The 17,787-nt window shown below is 40.1% G+C and overlaps 1 protein-coding gene across 3 annotated transcripts in view; it reads right to left on the reverse strand.

Moving 5' to 3' along the window:
• pou6f2 (POU class 6 homeobox 2) overlaps positions 1-17,787 on the reverse strand; it is a 156,285-nt gene that overhangs the window by 92,737 nt on the left and 45,761 nt on the right. For all 3 annotated transcript variants that reach the window (XM_077244354.1, XM_077244355.1, XM_077244353.1), the window contains one exon: positions 507-604. In XM_077244354.1, coding sequence (XP_077100469.1) covers positions 507-604 — 98 coding nt within the window. The remainder of the gene's footprint in view (positions 1-506; positions 605-17,787) is intronic.

A 17,787-nucleotide genomic window follows, 5' to 3' on the forward strand; every position in this document is an offset into this window, starting at 1 on the left:
TTGTGCATTCTCGGAACTGGCTGCAAGGCATCAAAATAAAAGTTACAGCACTGTCAAAATAAAGATCCCGCTTTCAACAGTTATTGACCAAATTATCGGCCAATGCCAATATCAGCCGATATTTCAGCCTTAGTGATAGATATCGGTCGACCACTAATGGCAGATTTTTTCACTACTTATGCTATTTTTTGATAAAAAGTAGCTTGTAACTACACAAGCTACATTAAATTAGTAGTAATGTTATTTTTAGTTAGTCGGACAGGCCAGTGTTGAGGAGTAACTTGCTGAAAAATGCTAGCCAAATTTTAAAAACTCGCATTCAGTCTGGCTCCATTCAAGTATGTTACCCGCTTTTCATGATCCAATCAGTTGGTGACGGATAAAATCAAACCCTGTACTCATTTTATCACTCAGAAATTTCCCATTTCAGATGTAAAATGGGATGCGAATGCCATTTCATGTTGATGTTAATAAATGGTGTGAGGGGAAAAAGTGTGTGTTCTCACCTGTGGTCCTATGGGATATGTGGGGTGAGATTGACCCATATGACCATGTTCTGTGGGACTGCTGCTGGCATCAGACTGAACTGAACCAACTCGAACACCTGAGAGAGACAGAGAGAGAGAAAAGATATATAGACTTATTTCTCCATTCTTAAAGAATAAAATCCTTTTCAATAAATTCCTCCATTTTCCCCTCCCATAACCACATATAAAAACACTCAGAGACAGTATCATGCTGTGACGGCAGTGAGCCCTCAGTAGGGTGCTCTGTAACTGCTGCTGTAAAGCGTTTTACCAATAAAAAACCCTGCACACCATGCGCTCTCTGCTAAACACCCATCACATACACTTTGCAGTGAATCCTTAATTCAGCGACTCAAACCACACATCAATTTACATGCTTGAGTTCTGTGCTGATCTGTCAACACAGGGCTGACATGAGATACTGCGCTTCAACACAGATACTACACACCTGCAGTGTTACTGTAATATAATTTAGATACTATTTACTAGTTTTTATCAAAATTTTGGATTAGTTAAAAAAAATCGTTATTTTAAATAGTAATAATATTTCACAATATTACAGTTTTTACTGTATTGTTAAACAAATAAATGCAGCCTTGGTCAGCATAAAGGTCCATTCACACCAAGAACGATAACTATAAAGATAACTATAACGGTCTATATTGGCGTTCACACCAGCAGATGATAATGTTCTAATTATTCTAAGTGCGTGCTTTTCTGTCACGTTAAATGCTCGAGCTTGTTACAGCAGGATGGGTTCTGATTGGCTGTCAATGTTTTTGGTGTGAACTCTGCTATAATTTAATATTGAGAACGATTTTAAACTATATCTTTATCGTTTTCTTTTAGTTATCGTCCTTGGTGTGAACGGGCCTTTGAAGACTTTTATTAAAAAAACATTCAAAAAATCATACAGACCCCTTACTTTTAAACGGCAGTGTATTTTCTGTGGTAACTGACAGAATGTAACAGATGTTGTCGATGTGTCGATAGAACTTACCACTGGGACTCATTATGTGCAATACAGAACACTATTTATACTATTGAATGCTTAAATCTGATTGGTTGACGAGCGTTCTAAGTTGTGCAGTTATTTTAGAAACGCACGGCTAAAGTACGGCTAAAAGTAGTTCCAGGCAGGTCTTGATCGCATTACAATTCCATATCACCTCACCAATTGATTTCAGTTATTTCAAAGTCTTTACAGCCTTCAACAGCAAAACAACCAAAACCCATAACACCAACTTGACCAAAGAAATAAATATAGTAAACAATAGGATAAAAAAAATTAGGTTTTAATATTTACGGAAAGCATATACTCTCTTTCTCGTGCTCTCTCTCCCAGTCAAACACACACACACATACAGTACACTCACACACTCGAAAAGAAGCATGTTGTCAGAGCTGCTCTGACAATTTAATCAGTAAAACAGTTAAAAAAATTAAAATGAATTTCTCACTAGCAAGGTAATAACGGCGCTGTTCTTGGAGCAGATAAACATACAGTTTCACTATTAGAGACGCTGCTGCCAAACACAGTTGAGAGACGCACAGACTCCGGTAATTCACACACGCTTAAGGCTGATTTATACTTCTGCGTCGGACCTACGCTGCTGTAGGCTACACGTCTGTTTTCATTAATACTTTTGCGTCGTTGTCCGCGTTGACGTGCAATTACACATGCAGAGGGAGCATGTGAAACCTGAGGGAGGGATTCTAGCAGGCCAATCACAGCGCTTGCGGTTCGCGTAGAATTTACGCGGTTACATTTTTGGAGAGGCGTACTTCAGGGATTACTTCAGGGAATTCTGGGATTATATCTTTCCCCACCAGGATTTTTTTTTTTAAAGTTGCCACCCACCGCCAGCGTTTTTGTTCATTTTCACAAAAAATGTCATGGTTCAGAGAATATTTTGTTGTATGAATATCTGAACATGCAATATATCAAAAGATACAATTGTCATGATTCCTGTCTTGTGTTCTCCTCGTCTTGTGTGGACTTTTGTTATATCCTGTTCTGTGCCATGTTTTGTAGTCCTTTGTAGTTTTTCTTGTTTATTAGTCTTTCCAGGTGTCTCTGATTAACCACGCCCCCTTGTTATCTTGTTTAGCTTGTTTGCCTGTGTCTAGTTCAGTCTTTGTGAGTTCTTGATGTTGTATGTTGGTTGTTCTGTTCCCGAGTCCTGTTCCCTAGTCTGCGTCTGTCTTTGTCAAGTTTTAAGTTTATTTAGTAAAAGACTACTGCTGCACGTGGATCCTGCTTCCTCCTATGTTTCAACCAAATTGTTACAGAAGAACTCACCAGGATGAATCCAGCAGCACAAAGTATGCATAACAAATCAAGGAGATCGACCCATTGAAAGCTTTGTGATGGACTTTTTAGAGCTGGCTCAGCTGACTTATATGGATGAGGTATGCTTAATGATATTTTTTGGTGGAGGACTATCTGAGCTGCTCAGCATTATGACATTACATGACCTTAGCTGGACTCTAGAGCATTATATTGACTTGGCCCTTTCTTTGAGCGGTTCGTCATTTACTGTGGGCTTTGCGGATGAAGAACCCCACAAGCTCACAGTATCACCTAAGCCTGAGTCAGATCACGTCATGCCCACTTTGATGTTGGCAACTCCAGTGCTCATACCGCTCACCAGCACAGTCACACCAGAGCTTCATCCCGTCATCGTTGCTGCCGAGCCTGAGCTTCACGTCATGCCTGCCGAGCCAGAGACTGTCCACGTCATGCCTTCTGAGCCAGAGACTGTTCACGTCATGGCTGCCGAGCCAGAGACTGTTCACGTCATGCCTGCCGCCGTTCCAGAGTCTCGTCCCGAGACGGCTGCCGCTGTTCCAGAGTCTGTTCTGTGCAATGTTTTGTCGTTTTTCTTGTTTATTAGTCTTCCCAGGTGTCTGATTAACCACGCTCCCTTGTTATCTTGTTTAGCTTGTTTGCCTGTGTATTCAAGCCCTGTGTTTAGTTCAGTCTTTGTGAGTTCTTGATGTTGTATGTTGGTTGTTCTGTTCCTGAGTCCTGTTCTCTAGTCTGAGTCTGTATTTGTCAAGTTTTAAGTTTATTTAATAAAAGACTACTGCTGCACGTGGATCCTGCTTCCTCCTAGGTTTCAACCGCATCGTTACAACGACAGAACCTCTGATTTTAAACAAAACAATGTTATTTTATTCACAATTTTATTCTAGCTTCATGCACTCTTTTTTTATCAACACCTGAATGTGTTTGATAAAAAAAAGTAACCTTTTGAGCAAAAAGAGAAAATTACGTTTTTGTCTAAGGTTACGTCTGGATCATATTCAGTACGATGATCAAAGCATAGATGCAGTAGATCAAGTTCATCAACACCCCTAAAGCTTACACACTCCAAACCACTTTATTGTTGATGATTGCATTATTTTTCATATGCATTGCTCTGCTTACATATGAGATTGTTTGTTTCTACTTCTTTTTTGCCTGCGTTTTGATCTGGAGATTCTATACTCGTTCAGAAGATGTGCCCCTAGCTTTTTGCAGAGAAAACAAAGAAAGCCAAAAAAACTCTTCAATGGCAGGGAAGCGTTTTCTCACAAATGACAAGATAACTCGTCAATGGCCGGGAAAGAGCTAATGCCTAATAAATAAATTCAACACACAAGAGCGTTTTAATGGCAAAACCTGACCAATACATCATCTGATCAATATTTTGAGGTGTGGTAACCACAGTATAAGCGGAATAAATAATTGACTCTGTTGAACTATTAGAAATCATAATTATTAGAAATAATAACGCTGATTCGCATTGTGACTGCATTACCACCTTGGTGTGCATTATATTTCTAATAATTCAATGGCCTGAGGTCAATTGTTCCTTACCAATGTTTATTTAGCACACCATAACTCTTATTTACTTTCCCTTGCATTTGTATATAACATGATGTCTGACAACATGATCATTTTTATATATTGTACTTTATTATTCACTTAATTCTATTTTATTCTATTGTTACAGAGAAATGTCCATAATTCGGAAAATGCATTTGAACTGTTTATAGCAAACTCATAATACATTAAAGTAATTTAAATAAAACTGGTATATACATGTAAATAGAAATAGACATAATTATGTAGATATATATATATATATATATATATATATATATATATATATATATATATTATCTACATAATTATGTCTATTTCAGAACAACCGAAGGCATTCAGAATATGTGTGCTACCCAAATAATGACTAAAAGTAAGTATTTGAGAATAGTTCGCCTTGCGTAGGGATGTGAATTTCTGCCAAAAATGCCATTCGACAATAGAGGTGCAAAAGTCGAATATCGTTAAAAACAATAACAAAAAAACGCACACTCACAGTGACAGAAAGGGAGGCCAATTTCATCTTTAGCGATTTGTCATCAAACACACTGTTTATTAATTGAACAAGTAACATGTTTTCGTCGTTTTTTTTAACATAGTAGGCTAATTGGAAGAAGAAAAAAACAATAAGCACGACGTAGCTACAGACGTTTTTGCATCGCCAAACCAGATGCTCGTTAGATCAAAAAATAATGTCATATGTCATAATGATTTTATGTGAACCTGCCTTTACCAGCAATAGCCTCCTCCTTTTTAAACAAATTAGTTTTTAATATATGTAAACTATTCGTGTGACTATGCCCCTGCGCAATATACACACATTACCGTGGGATGGCGGTGTTCATTTCATAAACTGTAACGTTACACAATGGTAGCTTTTAACCTGTTAACCTTTGCCAGTGCGCCGACGCTCTGAAGTGTTTTTTGTAGCCTATAAATTAATGTATATGTCCAAAAAACGGATAATGTCATACTTTTTAGTAGTGCTATCGTGGTGTAATAATCTGTTTGGTTGTAAAATGTATTACCTGAATGAAATGAAATCGAATGTATCGTCCTGTGGAATCATTCATTCATAGACAGCTTACAAAGATGTTCAACTAATAAAGATATTCATCGCTGGCAAAAATATAATGCATTTGCAGATTTGCTTTCACTAGACTAAACTGTAGAACCACGGCCACTTCATCCAATGCTCTTGATGCTCTTAAATCTTCCTGTTACGACTCCGAGTCGATTGTGATTGAACGCGCTTCAGACGATTCAGTGCGTGAGGAACTGAACAGATCATTCAGACTGATTCGCGAACCGATTTAGACAGATCTGCCAACTTGTTTGATGAAGTCTTTGAACAGAATCGACTCGAAAGAGTGATTCATTTGTAAATTCAGTATCGCTCATGCCCATAAAAAGATACAGCGTGCTTGGAATAAACTCATTTAACAACATGTAATTGCATTAAAATAAAGTAACGAGAGGAACGTCGCCCAACGTAACATGTAAAAGTATACACCTTGTGTCTCTGACAGGGAAATACCCTGCTGCGCGATCTGTGACAGTAGGCGCGGCGTCAATTATGTCAAATATACTAGGCTACACATGGAATTGCGCAAAAATATAACGATATTCGAAAAAGCTAGTTTATGATCCCAACCCAACTTTGAGAATAGATTAACGGCGATATTTTTTTTATCGCCCGATAAGAGTCTCACGTTAACGCAGCACGTTAACGCCGATAACGGCCCACCACTAATATATGTGTGTGTGTGTGTGTGTGTGTGTGTGTGTGTGTGTGTGTGTGTGTGTGTGTGTGTGTGTGTGTGGTGTGTGTGTGTGTGTGTGTGTGTGTGTGTGTGTGTGACCAAACTATATGTAGGGTGGTCAAACTTTTTTAATAACTGTCTTGTCGCTGTCATTCTGTCTATCTGTGGAAGCTTCTGTCACTAAGACAAATTCCTTGTATGTGTAATCATGCTAAAAACATACATAAAGCTTTTTCTGATTCTGATTTCAACCTTTTTTTGGAAGACAGTATTTAATCTTTTTTATTATTATTTATCTACATCAATTTGGTAGATCCTCTTTCAGCAATGTTAAATAGTCGACATGAGGCTAGTATCACATTGACTTGAATAAAGCATCATTCAATTATGTTAATATATAATTAACCTATAGAGTGCCAAGTGCCCATGCCAAGTCTATGTAACCAGTCAGGAAAGGATCAGGCATGGTCTTGGGTGGTATAGCTAGCTAATAATAGCTATATTGCTATAGCTAGTCATCTATTTTTGTGGTTTTTTGGTTCATGGTCAGGGCTGGAGTCTACTCAAATTCAACATATTGCTTTTTCTACTTATATGTAGTTTGCTTTTTCCCTTTCTTTCCTTCTTTCAAAAGCTGTACAATAAAACACAGAGTAGATTAAAACTAATACTGACCAAACTAGCTTGCTGTAACTTGTGTCATTACTACATTTTTTTTAAAGGTACAGAGTCTGTTCCTACACTTCCATGCGGGTCTTGTACATTTAATAACTAGAAAAAGGCAGGCAGTGATGGTCAAAGAAAAACAAAGCAACTGATTTTAAATGGTTCTTCATTTACAGAGGCTTTTCTGAGAATCACCATGGTAACATATCCTCATTATTCCAGAGATCACTGGAGGGTAAAGACCTGTCTCTCAGGCCCTAATCTCACACACACACACACACACACACACACACACACACACACACACACACACACACACACACACACACACACACACACACACACACACACACACACACACACACACACACACACACAAACACACTGGTCAAACCTAATAAAAGAGTTTGTAATCAAGCTACCCAGCACACTTATGAAGAACATCTGCTGATGACCGCTCACCTGAGCAATGCTTAACCCCACTGTTGATTGGTTAGCGGTCAGCCGTTCTGATGTTTGTTTTTGTATACACCACAAGATTATGATTAGTTAGTTTTGGTTTCCTCCGAATTCCTGCAAAAACATAAATCTTGCCGGCAAGAAAAATTGAGCCAGAGAAGTAAAGTCAATAATAAATTTGTCATAACTCAAAAACTAAATCATGTAGTTTGGACTGTTTCTGAGACAGTAAAAGTGTTCTTGTGCTGAATTGTGTTTCTTGTGTTAGGCTTGATCATTGAGTACATCATACAATTTCCAAATATCCTTCCATCCATCCATCCATCCACCAATCAATCAATCAATCAATCAATCAATCAATCAATCAATCAATCAATCAAACAAACAATCAATCAATCAATCAAACAAACACAACAGACTGAGAGATATGATGTCTAAATTAATTTTTAAAATTAAAATGATTTAAAAAAAAAGAAATGAATTATAAATTATTATATAATTATACATACATTAGTGTTATATATAAAATTATATACTTTATAAATATTTTATAAAATATTAATAATTAATATTTTTTTTAAATCAATCAAAATAAAATGCATTTAATTTAATAATTTTTTTATTTTAAAAATCACTCATATCAATACAGTTCAGTCATTTCTGTGATGTTTTACAATGACTCTATTGTTCATTTTTATTTCATGCTATGTTTTCACACTAATTTGCGTACACTGCTGTTAAAAAGTTCAAGGGACTGTAAGATTTTGTTTGTTCGTTTTTGAAAGAAATCTTCTATGCTCACCAATGCTGCATTTCTTTGATCTAAAACACTATAAAATACAGTAAAAAAAACTGTAATATTGTGAAATTATATAATAATTTAAGATTATTAATTTAAGAAATTTTAAATTTTAAAATGTAATTTAATTGCAAAGCTGAATTTTCAGCATCTTTACTCCAGCCTTCAGTGTCACACAATCCTTCAGAAAAATATATTAAAAGATTAATAAAACAAACAAAGTTTTGCATTATTTCCATTGTTTTTGTAATTGTGGGATGATAACATATTATCACAACGCTCCTTTGTCCCGTATTTGATATTCCAGATGAGCGACAGAACTAATGATGCTGCGACGACGTGTTTGTCTCAAAGTTTGGCAAATGACAAACATCAGAGGAAAATCTCTGGTGTCAGACTCCATTATCATATGTTCACAAGCTCAATATCAAAAATGAAAAACATATCAGATTCCGCTTCTAATCAAAGGAGTCGCTCTGCTGCATAATTGATGAGGAGCATCGCATTGACAGAGCACATGACAATATCATATATAAATAATGCTTCCGTTACACATTGATGCTTTTGGTGTAACTTGGCGAGTTTTGAATTATATATTGAGTCTATAAGTAAAGCAGCAAAGCGTGGTCTATTGAACCGGTGTCTTTCATTGGTTGAGTGGGGAATGCTTGATCCCTTTGCAAATAATAGTAAAGTTAACACATTTTAGTTGAACGGGCTGTGAAAGAGGGGGTGATCAATAATGAATAAATGTACAGGCCCCTCATCTCAGGGGGGTTTCGGTGTGTTTTTTTTCTCCTCCATGCAACAAAATTAAAAAGCCGAAGGAGGAGTGATGGGGTGTCTGGGGATTATCAACAGCGATTCACTCCCATTACCCAATTCCATTGTTCTTATGACCTCTTTATTAAAACACCCTGCGCTTTAAGTGGATTACTCTTTGAGCGCTGAGGATATATTTTGTCTAAAGAACTGATACACACTCTAGCTGAATAGAATTTTTCCTGGGAAGTATCACTTCCCTCAACCAAACTAAATGCCATGTACTAGCAGCCAAACTGCTAGTACTAGTTATTGTTTGAGTTTAAAAGCCTGAGGGTGTTTCGATAAACTCGCAGACAACGAGTCCTAAAGAATACGCATGCATGCTTCTCAAGGTTGACAGACTTACAGCACTCGGCATCCCAAAGAAACCACTTATCAAACTGCCGAGGACCATTATGGATACTCAGCCTCGCTCACTAATTTATAAAGGTATTGATAATTGAGCGTATTTTGAAACATTCGCCCATCCTCTCACACAGCGGGCGATGGGCACCAACAGGCCGAGTTTCTCTGAGCTGGTTAGACAGTGTCTCATTTTTATTCTCTTCTGTGTAGCCCTATCTATAGGTTAAACACAACAGAGACCCAGACCGACAGCAAGAGGGAGAAAACCTCACCTAGTGAGTCTGGATGTGCCAGTTCTGATAAAGTGGCTAAGACGCCAAGAGGTCAGAGTTCAACTGTTTTTTTTTCTCGAAAAACTTCCTCAAAACAGGAGTGAGCCAATGACCTCTGAATATTTTTATAATATTATGTAGACTGCATATATATATTTATATTAGTGCTGTCAAACGATTAAAATATTTAATCGCGATTAATCGCATTAATGCCATAGTTAACTCGCGATTAATCGCACATTTTTATCTATTCTAAATGTCCCTTGATTTCTATTTGTCTCATTATTTTTTCTAATTTTAATGCTCTTATCAACATGGAAAAGTGGATCAGCATTAAGTTTGTTCTTAGCTGTGGTATCCATGTGCTTCTGTCTGAAGTCATCCATTGTAGAGCTTAGATCGGGCCCAAAAAAATCAAGCCCGACCCGAGCCGGTGCGCATTGTGTCCGAGCCCGGCCCGACACATAAACTGTAATTATGAGCCCAAGCCCGATTTAAACCCGTCAATTTTTTTCATACGTGGGTCGTTATAACTGATGTTCTCAACTATTTTCTATGTTACTTTCTCCCGCCCGCAACATTTTTGTCCCGCTCCCGCCCGCAAATACACTCTTTTTTTTGTAGGCTACCTCCAAATACTTTCGCCTACGTGTCGCCACCATACACATCAGCATAAATGCTCCTGATAAATTATTTGTTATTAAAGCATTAACACACAAACCACTGTTATAACATAAAAGCAAGCAGGCTACTGAGTGCATGGTTTGGCATGACTGAATGCGCGCAAAGTGCGCTCCCTTAATAATTCCTAAAAAGCTGACATATGTTCATCGCAATCTCACACATCTGTTATTATCAGTGAAGCTGACTGCACAATGCATCTTTCATAATATATACACTTTGTTTGTTATAATTTGAGGATTTGCCAGCTTACAGAATTCAGCACTGAACAAAAAGTCTGTTTTGAGCGGTGAGGGGAGTCTATTTTAAATGCTTCTGATGCTTCTTCATATGTCTGTGATTGGCTACATCCCTCAACGCTGCAAACATGTTATAAAAAGAAACTCTGGCCTGTAAATCGTTTCTATTTTGTTTTAGTTGTTCTTGTTGCTTTTCTGCAACATATGAATAAAAATGTATTAGTTTTTATGTTTTATTCATAGATATTTCTAGTTTGCGGGAGTCCCGCGACTTGTTTTATTCTCCCGTATCCGCACACAGAGTGAGTGCATTACCGCTCGAGCCCGCCCTCGCACTCGGCCATCAAATCTAGTCCCGCGCCGCACTCTATTGCGTTGAGAGTTCACGTCTCTAGATCGGCGTCTCGCGCTCGCGCCATCCACTCAAAACGTACCGTTAGCCTACTACTCTTTGGCCGGCGCGCAAGCCCAAACAAGTACGTGCGGCGTGCCTGTTGTTTTGTTTCCGTCTTGCTATCCGGTGTGGTGTTGTTTGCTAGGCCAAAAAGAGCGTTAATCTCGCGATAAAAAAATTGACGCCGTTAAAATGTGTTTGCGTTAACGCCGTTAATAACGCGTTTAACGCACAGCACTAATTTATATATATATATATATATATATATATATATATATATTGTTTCAATGGCTGGTATATTTTATAAGCAGGGTGATTAGGAGTGCCTTATGCTTTACAAGCTCTGATAATGGCAATACCATCAAGAATTTCTGCAGATGGAATGGATATAATTATAATTAACAAATTAAAAATAAGAAATAATATGTGAGATATTGAATAAAATCGCAATTATAAGAAAAAAGCCACAAATTCCCAATCTGGGGTGCGTTTCCCATACAACGATGTAACTCCTACCAGTCAAGTCAAGTCACCTCTATTTATATAGCTCTTTTTACAATACAGATTGTTTCAAAGCAGCTTTACAGTGATAACAGATAAATAATGCAACAAAGTTTGCTTCAGCTGTACAGAAAATCTAACTAACTAACCAACTAGTCACGACTGTTTCCCCAAAAATAGGAGGGACATGGTTGCACCTCTATCGTTGGAACAACATTGGTTCCACAATATAGGACTGTTGTTATTGATGTCATGCGCAGGTGGAGGAGTAACATTTCTGCTAATGCATCTTTTTAAGATATCAGAGATGCTGTTGAACATGGCACCTAATGACTGCTTTAGTCTTTTTGTTCCATGTCATTTTGCTTCATTTGATGTTTGATTTAACAAGGTTTCCTTCATACTTCATAGTTCCCTTGTGCATTTTCCACACAAAAATTTAATAAAAGAATGTACTGAATGTTAGGTTGCTTAGTGTTGCCAAGAACATCATCTATTTAAATCTACGTCATTTAACTATGCTTCTAATCACAGGTCAAGAGCTGTAATTCCAACCACGCAAGTTTGTGATGCTGTTTGCAAACTTTCATTGGAATTATGGTTTTTGAAAACACCAAATCATTGAAGTATGTTGGTAACGACAGAACTTGCGACCATAAGTTGGAGCACAATGGTTTCGGGGAAACACAACCCTGGTTGTTAAAGCTGGCATCATACAACTGTCACGGTTAATGAATTCACGGTCTCTCTTTCTGCCCTATGTCAGTGTGTGTGTGTGTGTGTGTGTGTGTGTGTGTGTGTGTGTGTGTGTGTGTGTGTGTGTGTGTGTGTGTGTGTGTGTGTGTGTGTGTGTGTGTGTGTGTGTGTGTGTGTGTGTGTGTGTGTGAGTGTGATTGCCAATCACCTCAATTATCTGTGCCAGCTGCTGTCTATCAGCCGCGCCTATATATGTGTTCACTGTTTGATGTCTTGTGTTGTCAGATCGTTGTGAGAGTTCCCGATGTCCTGTCCTGATTCACCTTTCTACCTTGCCTATGTATGTTGGATTCTAGTTCCTGTTGTTCTGCGTTCAACCCTGGGATTACTGCTCATCTGGGGGTTATTGCTTCATTGTGCTGGATTTCTTGTGGATTCTCTCTTCACTTCTGACATAACCGATCGGGTTGCCTGTTGACGTCCCTGCATCACTCAGAGCAACCGTTCCTGTACCAGACTCTTTGGACTTTGCCCTACACTTCATGTACCAATAAACTGTTGTTACTTGCACCTTGTATCCTCCATCATTTAACATGAGAGAACAATCTGAGTTGGATCAACAGGAAGAACATATTTCGAACATAGGTCACGCTGTGCAAGCTCTGGTGGCGCAGGTGTCCGAGCTCACCCAACAGCTCCAACAACTGAAGAGTAACGCTGCGCCACCCACACTGCCTGTTCAGCCCGCTTCCAAGTATCCCAGTCGTCAGCCAGAGCCACGTTTGCCTGCCCCGCAGAGTTATTCAGGTGAACCCAATTATTGCAGAGCATTCTCAACAAAGTGTTCAATGTATTTTTCTCTGCAACCGCTGACTTTTAACAGCGAGTGTTCTAAAGTGGCTTTTGTGCTGACCCTGCTGACTGGACGAGTGGCTCTCTGGGGAACGGCGGTGTGGGAGAACCAAGATCTCTGCTGCGCCTCATTCCAGGCACTCTCCAAAGAGATGAGGAGAGTCTTCGACCGTGCGGTGGCGGGTAGAGAGGCGGCCAGGCTACTCACCGACCTCCAGCAAGGAGACCAACCGGTGTCAGATTATTCCATCGAGTTTCGCACGCTGGCCGCAGAGTGCCTTTGGAACGAGGAGGCGCTGTGGGACTTGTTCCTCCATGGGCTGGCTGACCGTGTTCAGAAGGAGATCTAGGCCCTAGACCTTCCTCAGAGTCTGAACGGACTGATCGAACTGGCACAGAAGGTAGATGCTTGGTTGAATCGGATGGAACAATGTACACGCCCAATCAGACTAACTGGAGTCGTCGAGGTTCCACAGGCCAGCAGCGGGGACAGGGTCAGCCCCGTTTTCGATCATGAGCCCATGCAGGTGGGTAGAGCTCGGCATTCCCGGCGGAGGAGCGGGTCACTTCCTATACTCCTTCCCGGTAAAAGATCGAGCCCGGTAATGAAGATGAGTCTACTTATGGGTGGGATCTCCTCTGAGAAGACCTCATCATCCACTCTCCTCCCGGTAAGACTGAGATGGGTAACCCAATCTCACAACTGTAAAGCCTTACTTGACTCAGGAGCAGAGGGTAATTTCATTGACCGGACCTTTGCTCACAAGTATCAGATTCCCATCACATCACTTGCTCACAAGATTTCTGTTAACGCATTCGATGGACAAGAACTCCCTAACATTTCTCTCACCACTGAACCTATCACTCTCATCCCATCAGGGAATCACACAGAAACACTGTAATTTCTACTTTTGGACTCCCCGTTAGCACCCATAGTTCTCGGCCACCCATGGCTTGTACAACACAATCCCAGGGTGGATTGGGGCCAAAATTCCATCTCCACTTGGAGTAATCAATGTTACGCATCTTGTCTAGTGTCTGCTTGTTCGTCTGTGTCTGGTTCTGTGTTTTAGGGGGAGGCAGTAAATTTGTCAAACGTGCCCGTTGAGTACCTCGACCTGAAGGAGGTGTTCAATAAGTCCCGTGCTGCTTCTCTTCTTCCGCATTGTTCCTATGACTGTGCCATAGATTTACTCCCAGGTAAGTCTCCGCCTAAAGGCAAGTTATATTTACTTTCTGCTCCAGAAAGGCAGGCCATGGAGAAATATATTTCTGATTCTCTAGCAACGGGGTTAATCCGTTCTTCCTCTTCTCCAGCGGGGGCAGGGTTCTTTTTTGTGGGGAAGAAGGATGGTTCTATGCGACCGTGTATTGATTACCTGGGGTTGAACAACATCACGGTAAAGAATACTTACCCTTTGCCGTTGATGTCTTCAGCCTTCGAGCGTTTGCAGGGAGCATCTGTCTTCACAAAATCGGATTTACACAATGCTTATCATTTGGTCCGCATAAGGAAGGGGGATGAATGGAAAACCACGTTTAGCACCCCCAGGGGGCACTTTGAATATTTGGTCATGCCCTTCGAGCAGTCCAACTCCCCAGCGGTTTTACAGGCACTCTTCCATGACGTGCAGAGAGATATGGTAGATCAGTTCATACATGTCTACCTGGATGACATTGATTTTTACATATTTTCTCCAGGAACACATTCAGCATGTCAGACGAGTTCCTCAGAGGTTGCTAAAGAATGGGCTTTTTGTCAAGGCGGAGAAATGCGCTTTTCATGTACAGTCTCTTCCTTTCCTAGGGTACATCATCTCGTCTGAGGGAGTGTGTATGGATTCTGAAAAGGTTAAGGCTGTGGTAGATTGGCCAAATCCAGATTCCCCTAAGGCCCTACAGAGGTTTCTGGGGTTCACCAAATTCTACCAGCATTTATTCTCAACTTCAGCGAACTAGCCACTCCTCTGACCGCCTTGACCTCACCCAGAATGACGTTCAGGTGGTCCGATACAGCCAAAGCTGTATTCGCCAATCTGAAAAATAGCTTCGTTTCGGCTCCCATCCTGATAGCCCCTGATCCTTCACGTCAGTTCGTGGTGGAGATCGACATGTAAAGAGGTGGGGGTAGGTGCGGTTCTTCCCCAACGCACTTCCACAGACGACAAGATGCATCCTTGCACGTTTTTGTCCCACCGATTATCACCCACCGAAAGTAACTATGACATTGGTAACAGAGAGTTGTTAGCAGTCAAGTTAGCGTTAGAGGAATGGCGTCATTGGTTAGAAGGGTCAGGGGTACTTTTTATTGTTTGGACCAATAACAAGAACCTGGAATATATTAGATCCGCCAAAACACTCAATTCCAGCCAGGCTCGATGGACACTTTTTTTCGGTCGTTTAGACTTTTCTCTCTCGTACCACCCAGGTTCTTGTCTTGCCTTGCTTGGTTTGTGCCATTGGTAAGACTTCCAATCAACCCCCAGATGGGTTACTCCAACCGCTGTCGGTTCCTTCGAGACCCTGGTCCCACATAGCGCTAGATTTTATCACCGCCTTCCCAACCTCCCAAGGCAAGACGGTCGTTTTGACTGTAGTGGACCGGTTCTCAAAGGCAGCTCATTTTATTCCCTACCCTAAAACGGAGACAGCGGTGACTGTTGTAGATCACGTCTTTGGCTTACATGGCCTCCCGATGGAGATGGTTTCCAACAGGGGGCCCCAGTTTGTGTCCAAATTTTGGCACAAGTTTTGTAACTTACTGGGGGCGAGTGTCAGTCTGTCTTCAGGGTTTCATCCCCAAAGCAAAAGCCAAACCGAGAGAGCCAACTAAGATTTTGGAGAGATTGTGGCAATGTTTGGTATCCAAGAATCCTTCCTCTCGGATTCAGCAACTCTCAATGGTGGAGTACGCCCATAACTTGTTATCAGTGTCATCCACGGGCCTCTCTCCGTTTGAGTGTTGCTTAGGTTACCAGCCACCAATTTTTGCACGTCTAGAATCCGAAGTCACGGCCCCCTCCGCCCACGCCTTCGTCCAGAAGTGTCGCCCCACTTGGAACAGAGCCCTCCTGCGACAGGAAAATTCATCCCGTCTTTCATGTGTCTAAATTAAAGCCCGTTTTTCATTCACATTAATCCAACCCAATCCAAAGGATTCTAGTTCCTGTTGTTCTGCGTTCTGCCCTGGGATTACTGTTCTTCTGGAGGTTATTGATTCATGCTGGATTTCTTGTGGATTCTCTCTTCACTTCTGACATCACCGATCGGCATTTTGCATTTTTAAAAACGTAGCTTAAAGATGTGCTGTTAATGAAAAGAGCTCATAAATGGCTGTTGAGATAGTATTCTCACTTTAAATGGAGTAGAGACTTGGACCCAGATATTCGATACGTAAACAGTATTCGATACATCACGACTTGACCTAAGATTGTTTGTTTGTTACTGTCAATTTAATGCATCCTTGCTGAATAAAAGCATATTAATTAATTTAATAATTAATCAAATGAATTAATTAAACGCCTTCAGTTCCACTGATCTTTTGAGTGGTAAATATCCAGTGAGGTTGAACGGGCAAAGCGGAATGGGTCTGCCACAAACCAAAATGGCATTAATTGATCTCATCTATGTTACATTTCAATGCCGAATGAATACCCCCCACCACCCCGGCAAGGACAGCGCAAGCAAAATTACAAAAGCCAATGTGTTTGCTGTCATCTCGTTTAGTGCCAAATAGCTTGCAGATAGCAACACTAAATTGACACGGCTGAATTAAACAGTCATTGTCGAGAGCTCGGTTAGGGGTTGGCATTCACCCCGTGGACATTTATGAATCAATTTTTCCTTCCATAAAAGAGGGGCTTTAACACTTTCAAAGGAAATACATTATGTCATAACATAAGTGATGGTGAGAGATGCTCTTTCAGGCTATTCAGAATCGACAGCCAATTCCTGATCCTGATCTTAAACAACCCACACGTGCGTGTCCGCTTTGTGATCTTTTGTCTATTTATCATCTCATTCACTATCACGAGGTTAAACCAATTTGAATTACAAAGCGCACTGTAAGTGTCCCACTTGCTTTTGTGCCATCTAAAAGGCATGATGAACTGAAACAGGCCATAAATGTGTTGCATTATCACAAAATAGAGTGCATGATATTATCTGGATTATCTATTGATCCAACCAATCCAACTGAAAGATGTTTAGTGATGTATTGATCTTCCCCATTAGGATCTAAAATATGACTGAGATTGAAGCCACTGTAAATACAAATCATTAAGTCTGATGCAGTGACCTCTTTGAAACGCATTAAACTGTATTGGCACAAAGCTTATGATTTGATTCATAATTTTGCTTAGGGCACATAACACACTTTAATTTTTAAGCACCGCTGATGTATTGTTGACCACAGGATCAATCAAAGTTAAAACCCATGGAAGACAATAGATTGCATTGGTGCTACAGACAGTTTAAAGTTTAAAGCCCGGGCCATATGACTGACAGGTCACATTTAACACAATTGCAAATCCTGTGTCGATAATCAACCAATTGTGTTCAAATTGTTGGGTAATGATTTTGTTAATGTGGCAGTTGAAACCAGGGAAATGTTCGGAATAGAGTACTTGCCTACTGCATATGACACTGAACACATAGAATGGAATACTGCACTTTTTTTTTTTTTTTTGTATTGTGTAATGATAAAAATGTCAAACAGTAGTGATAAACTAGTGGCTTACTTGAGGGTAATCCATGTTTGATATTTATAAAAATGAGGGATGGGAGAATTTTGGATATAGTTGTATCAGCCGAAATTGGAAATATTAAATTGTGCTGAGCAAAGTAGGCATCAATACATTATAATGTTTTTTTGAGATTTGCTAAAGATTACATTTAG

Source organism: Siphateles boraxobius, unplaced genomic scaffold (genome assembly GCF_051911475.1).
Source record: "Siphateles boraxobius isolate OS27281-9 unplaced genomic scaffold, OSU_SipBor_1 26, whole genome shotgun sequence".
In the NCBI taxonomy this organism is placed as follows: Eukaryota; Metazoa; Chordata; class Actinopteri; order Cypriniformes; family Leuciscidae; genus Siphateles; species Siphateles boraxobius.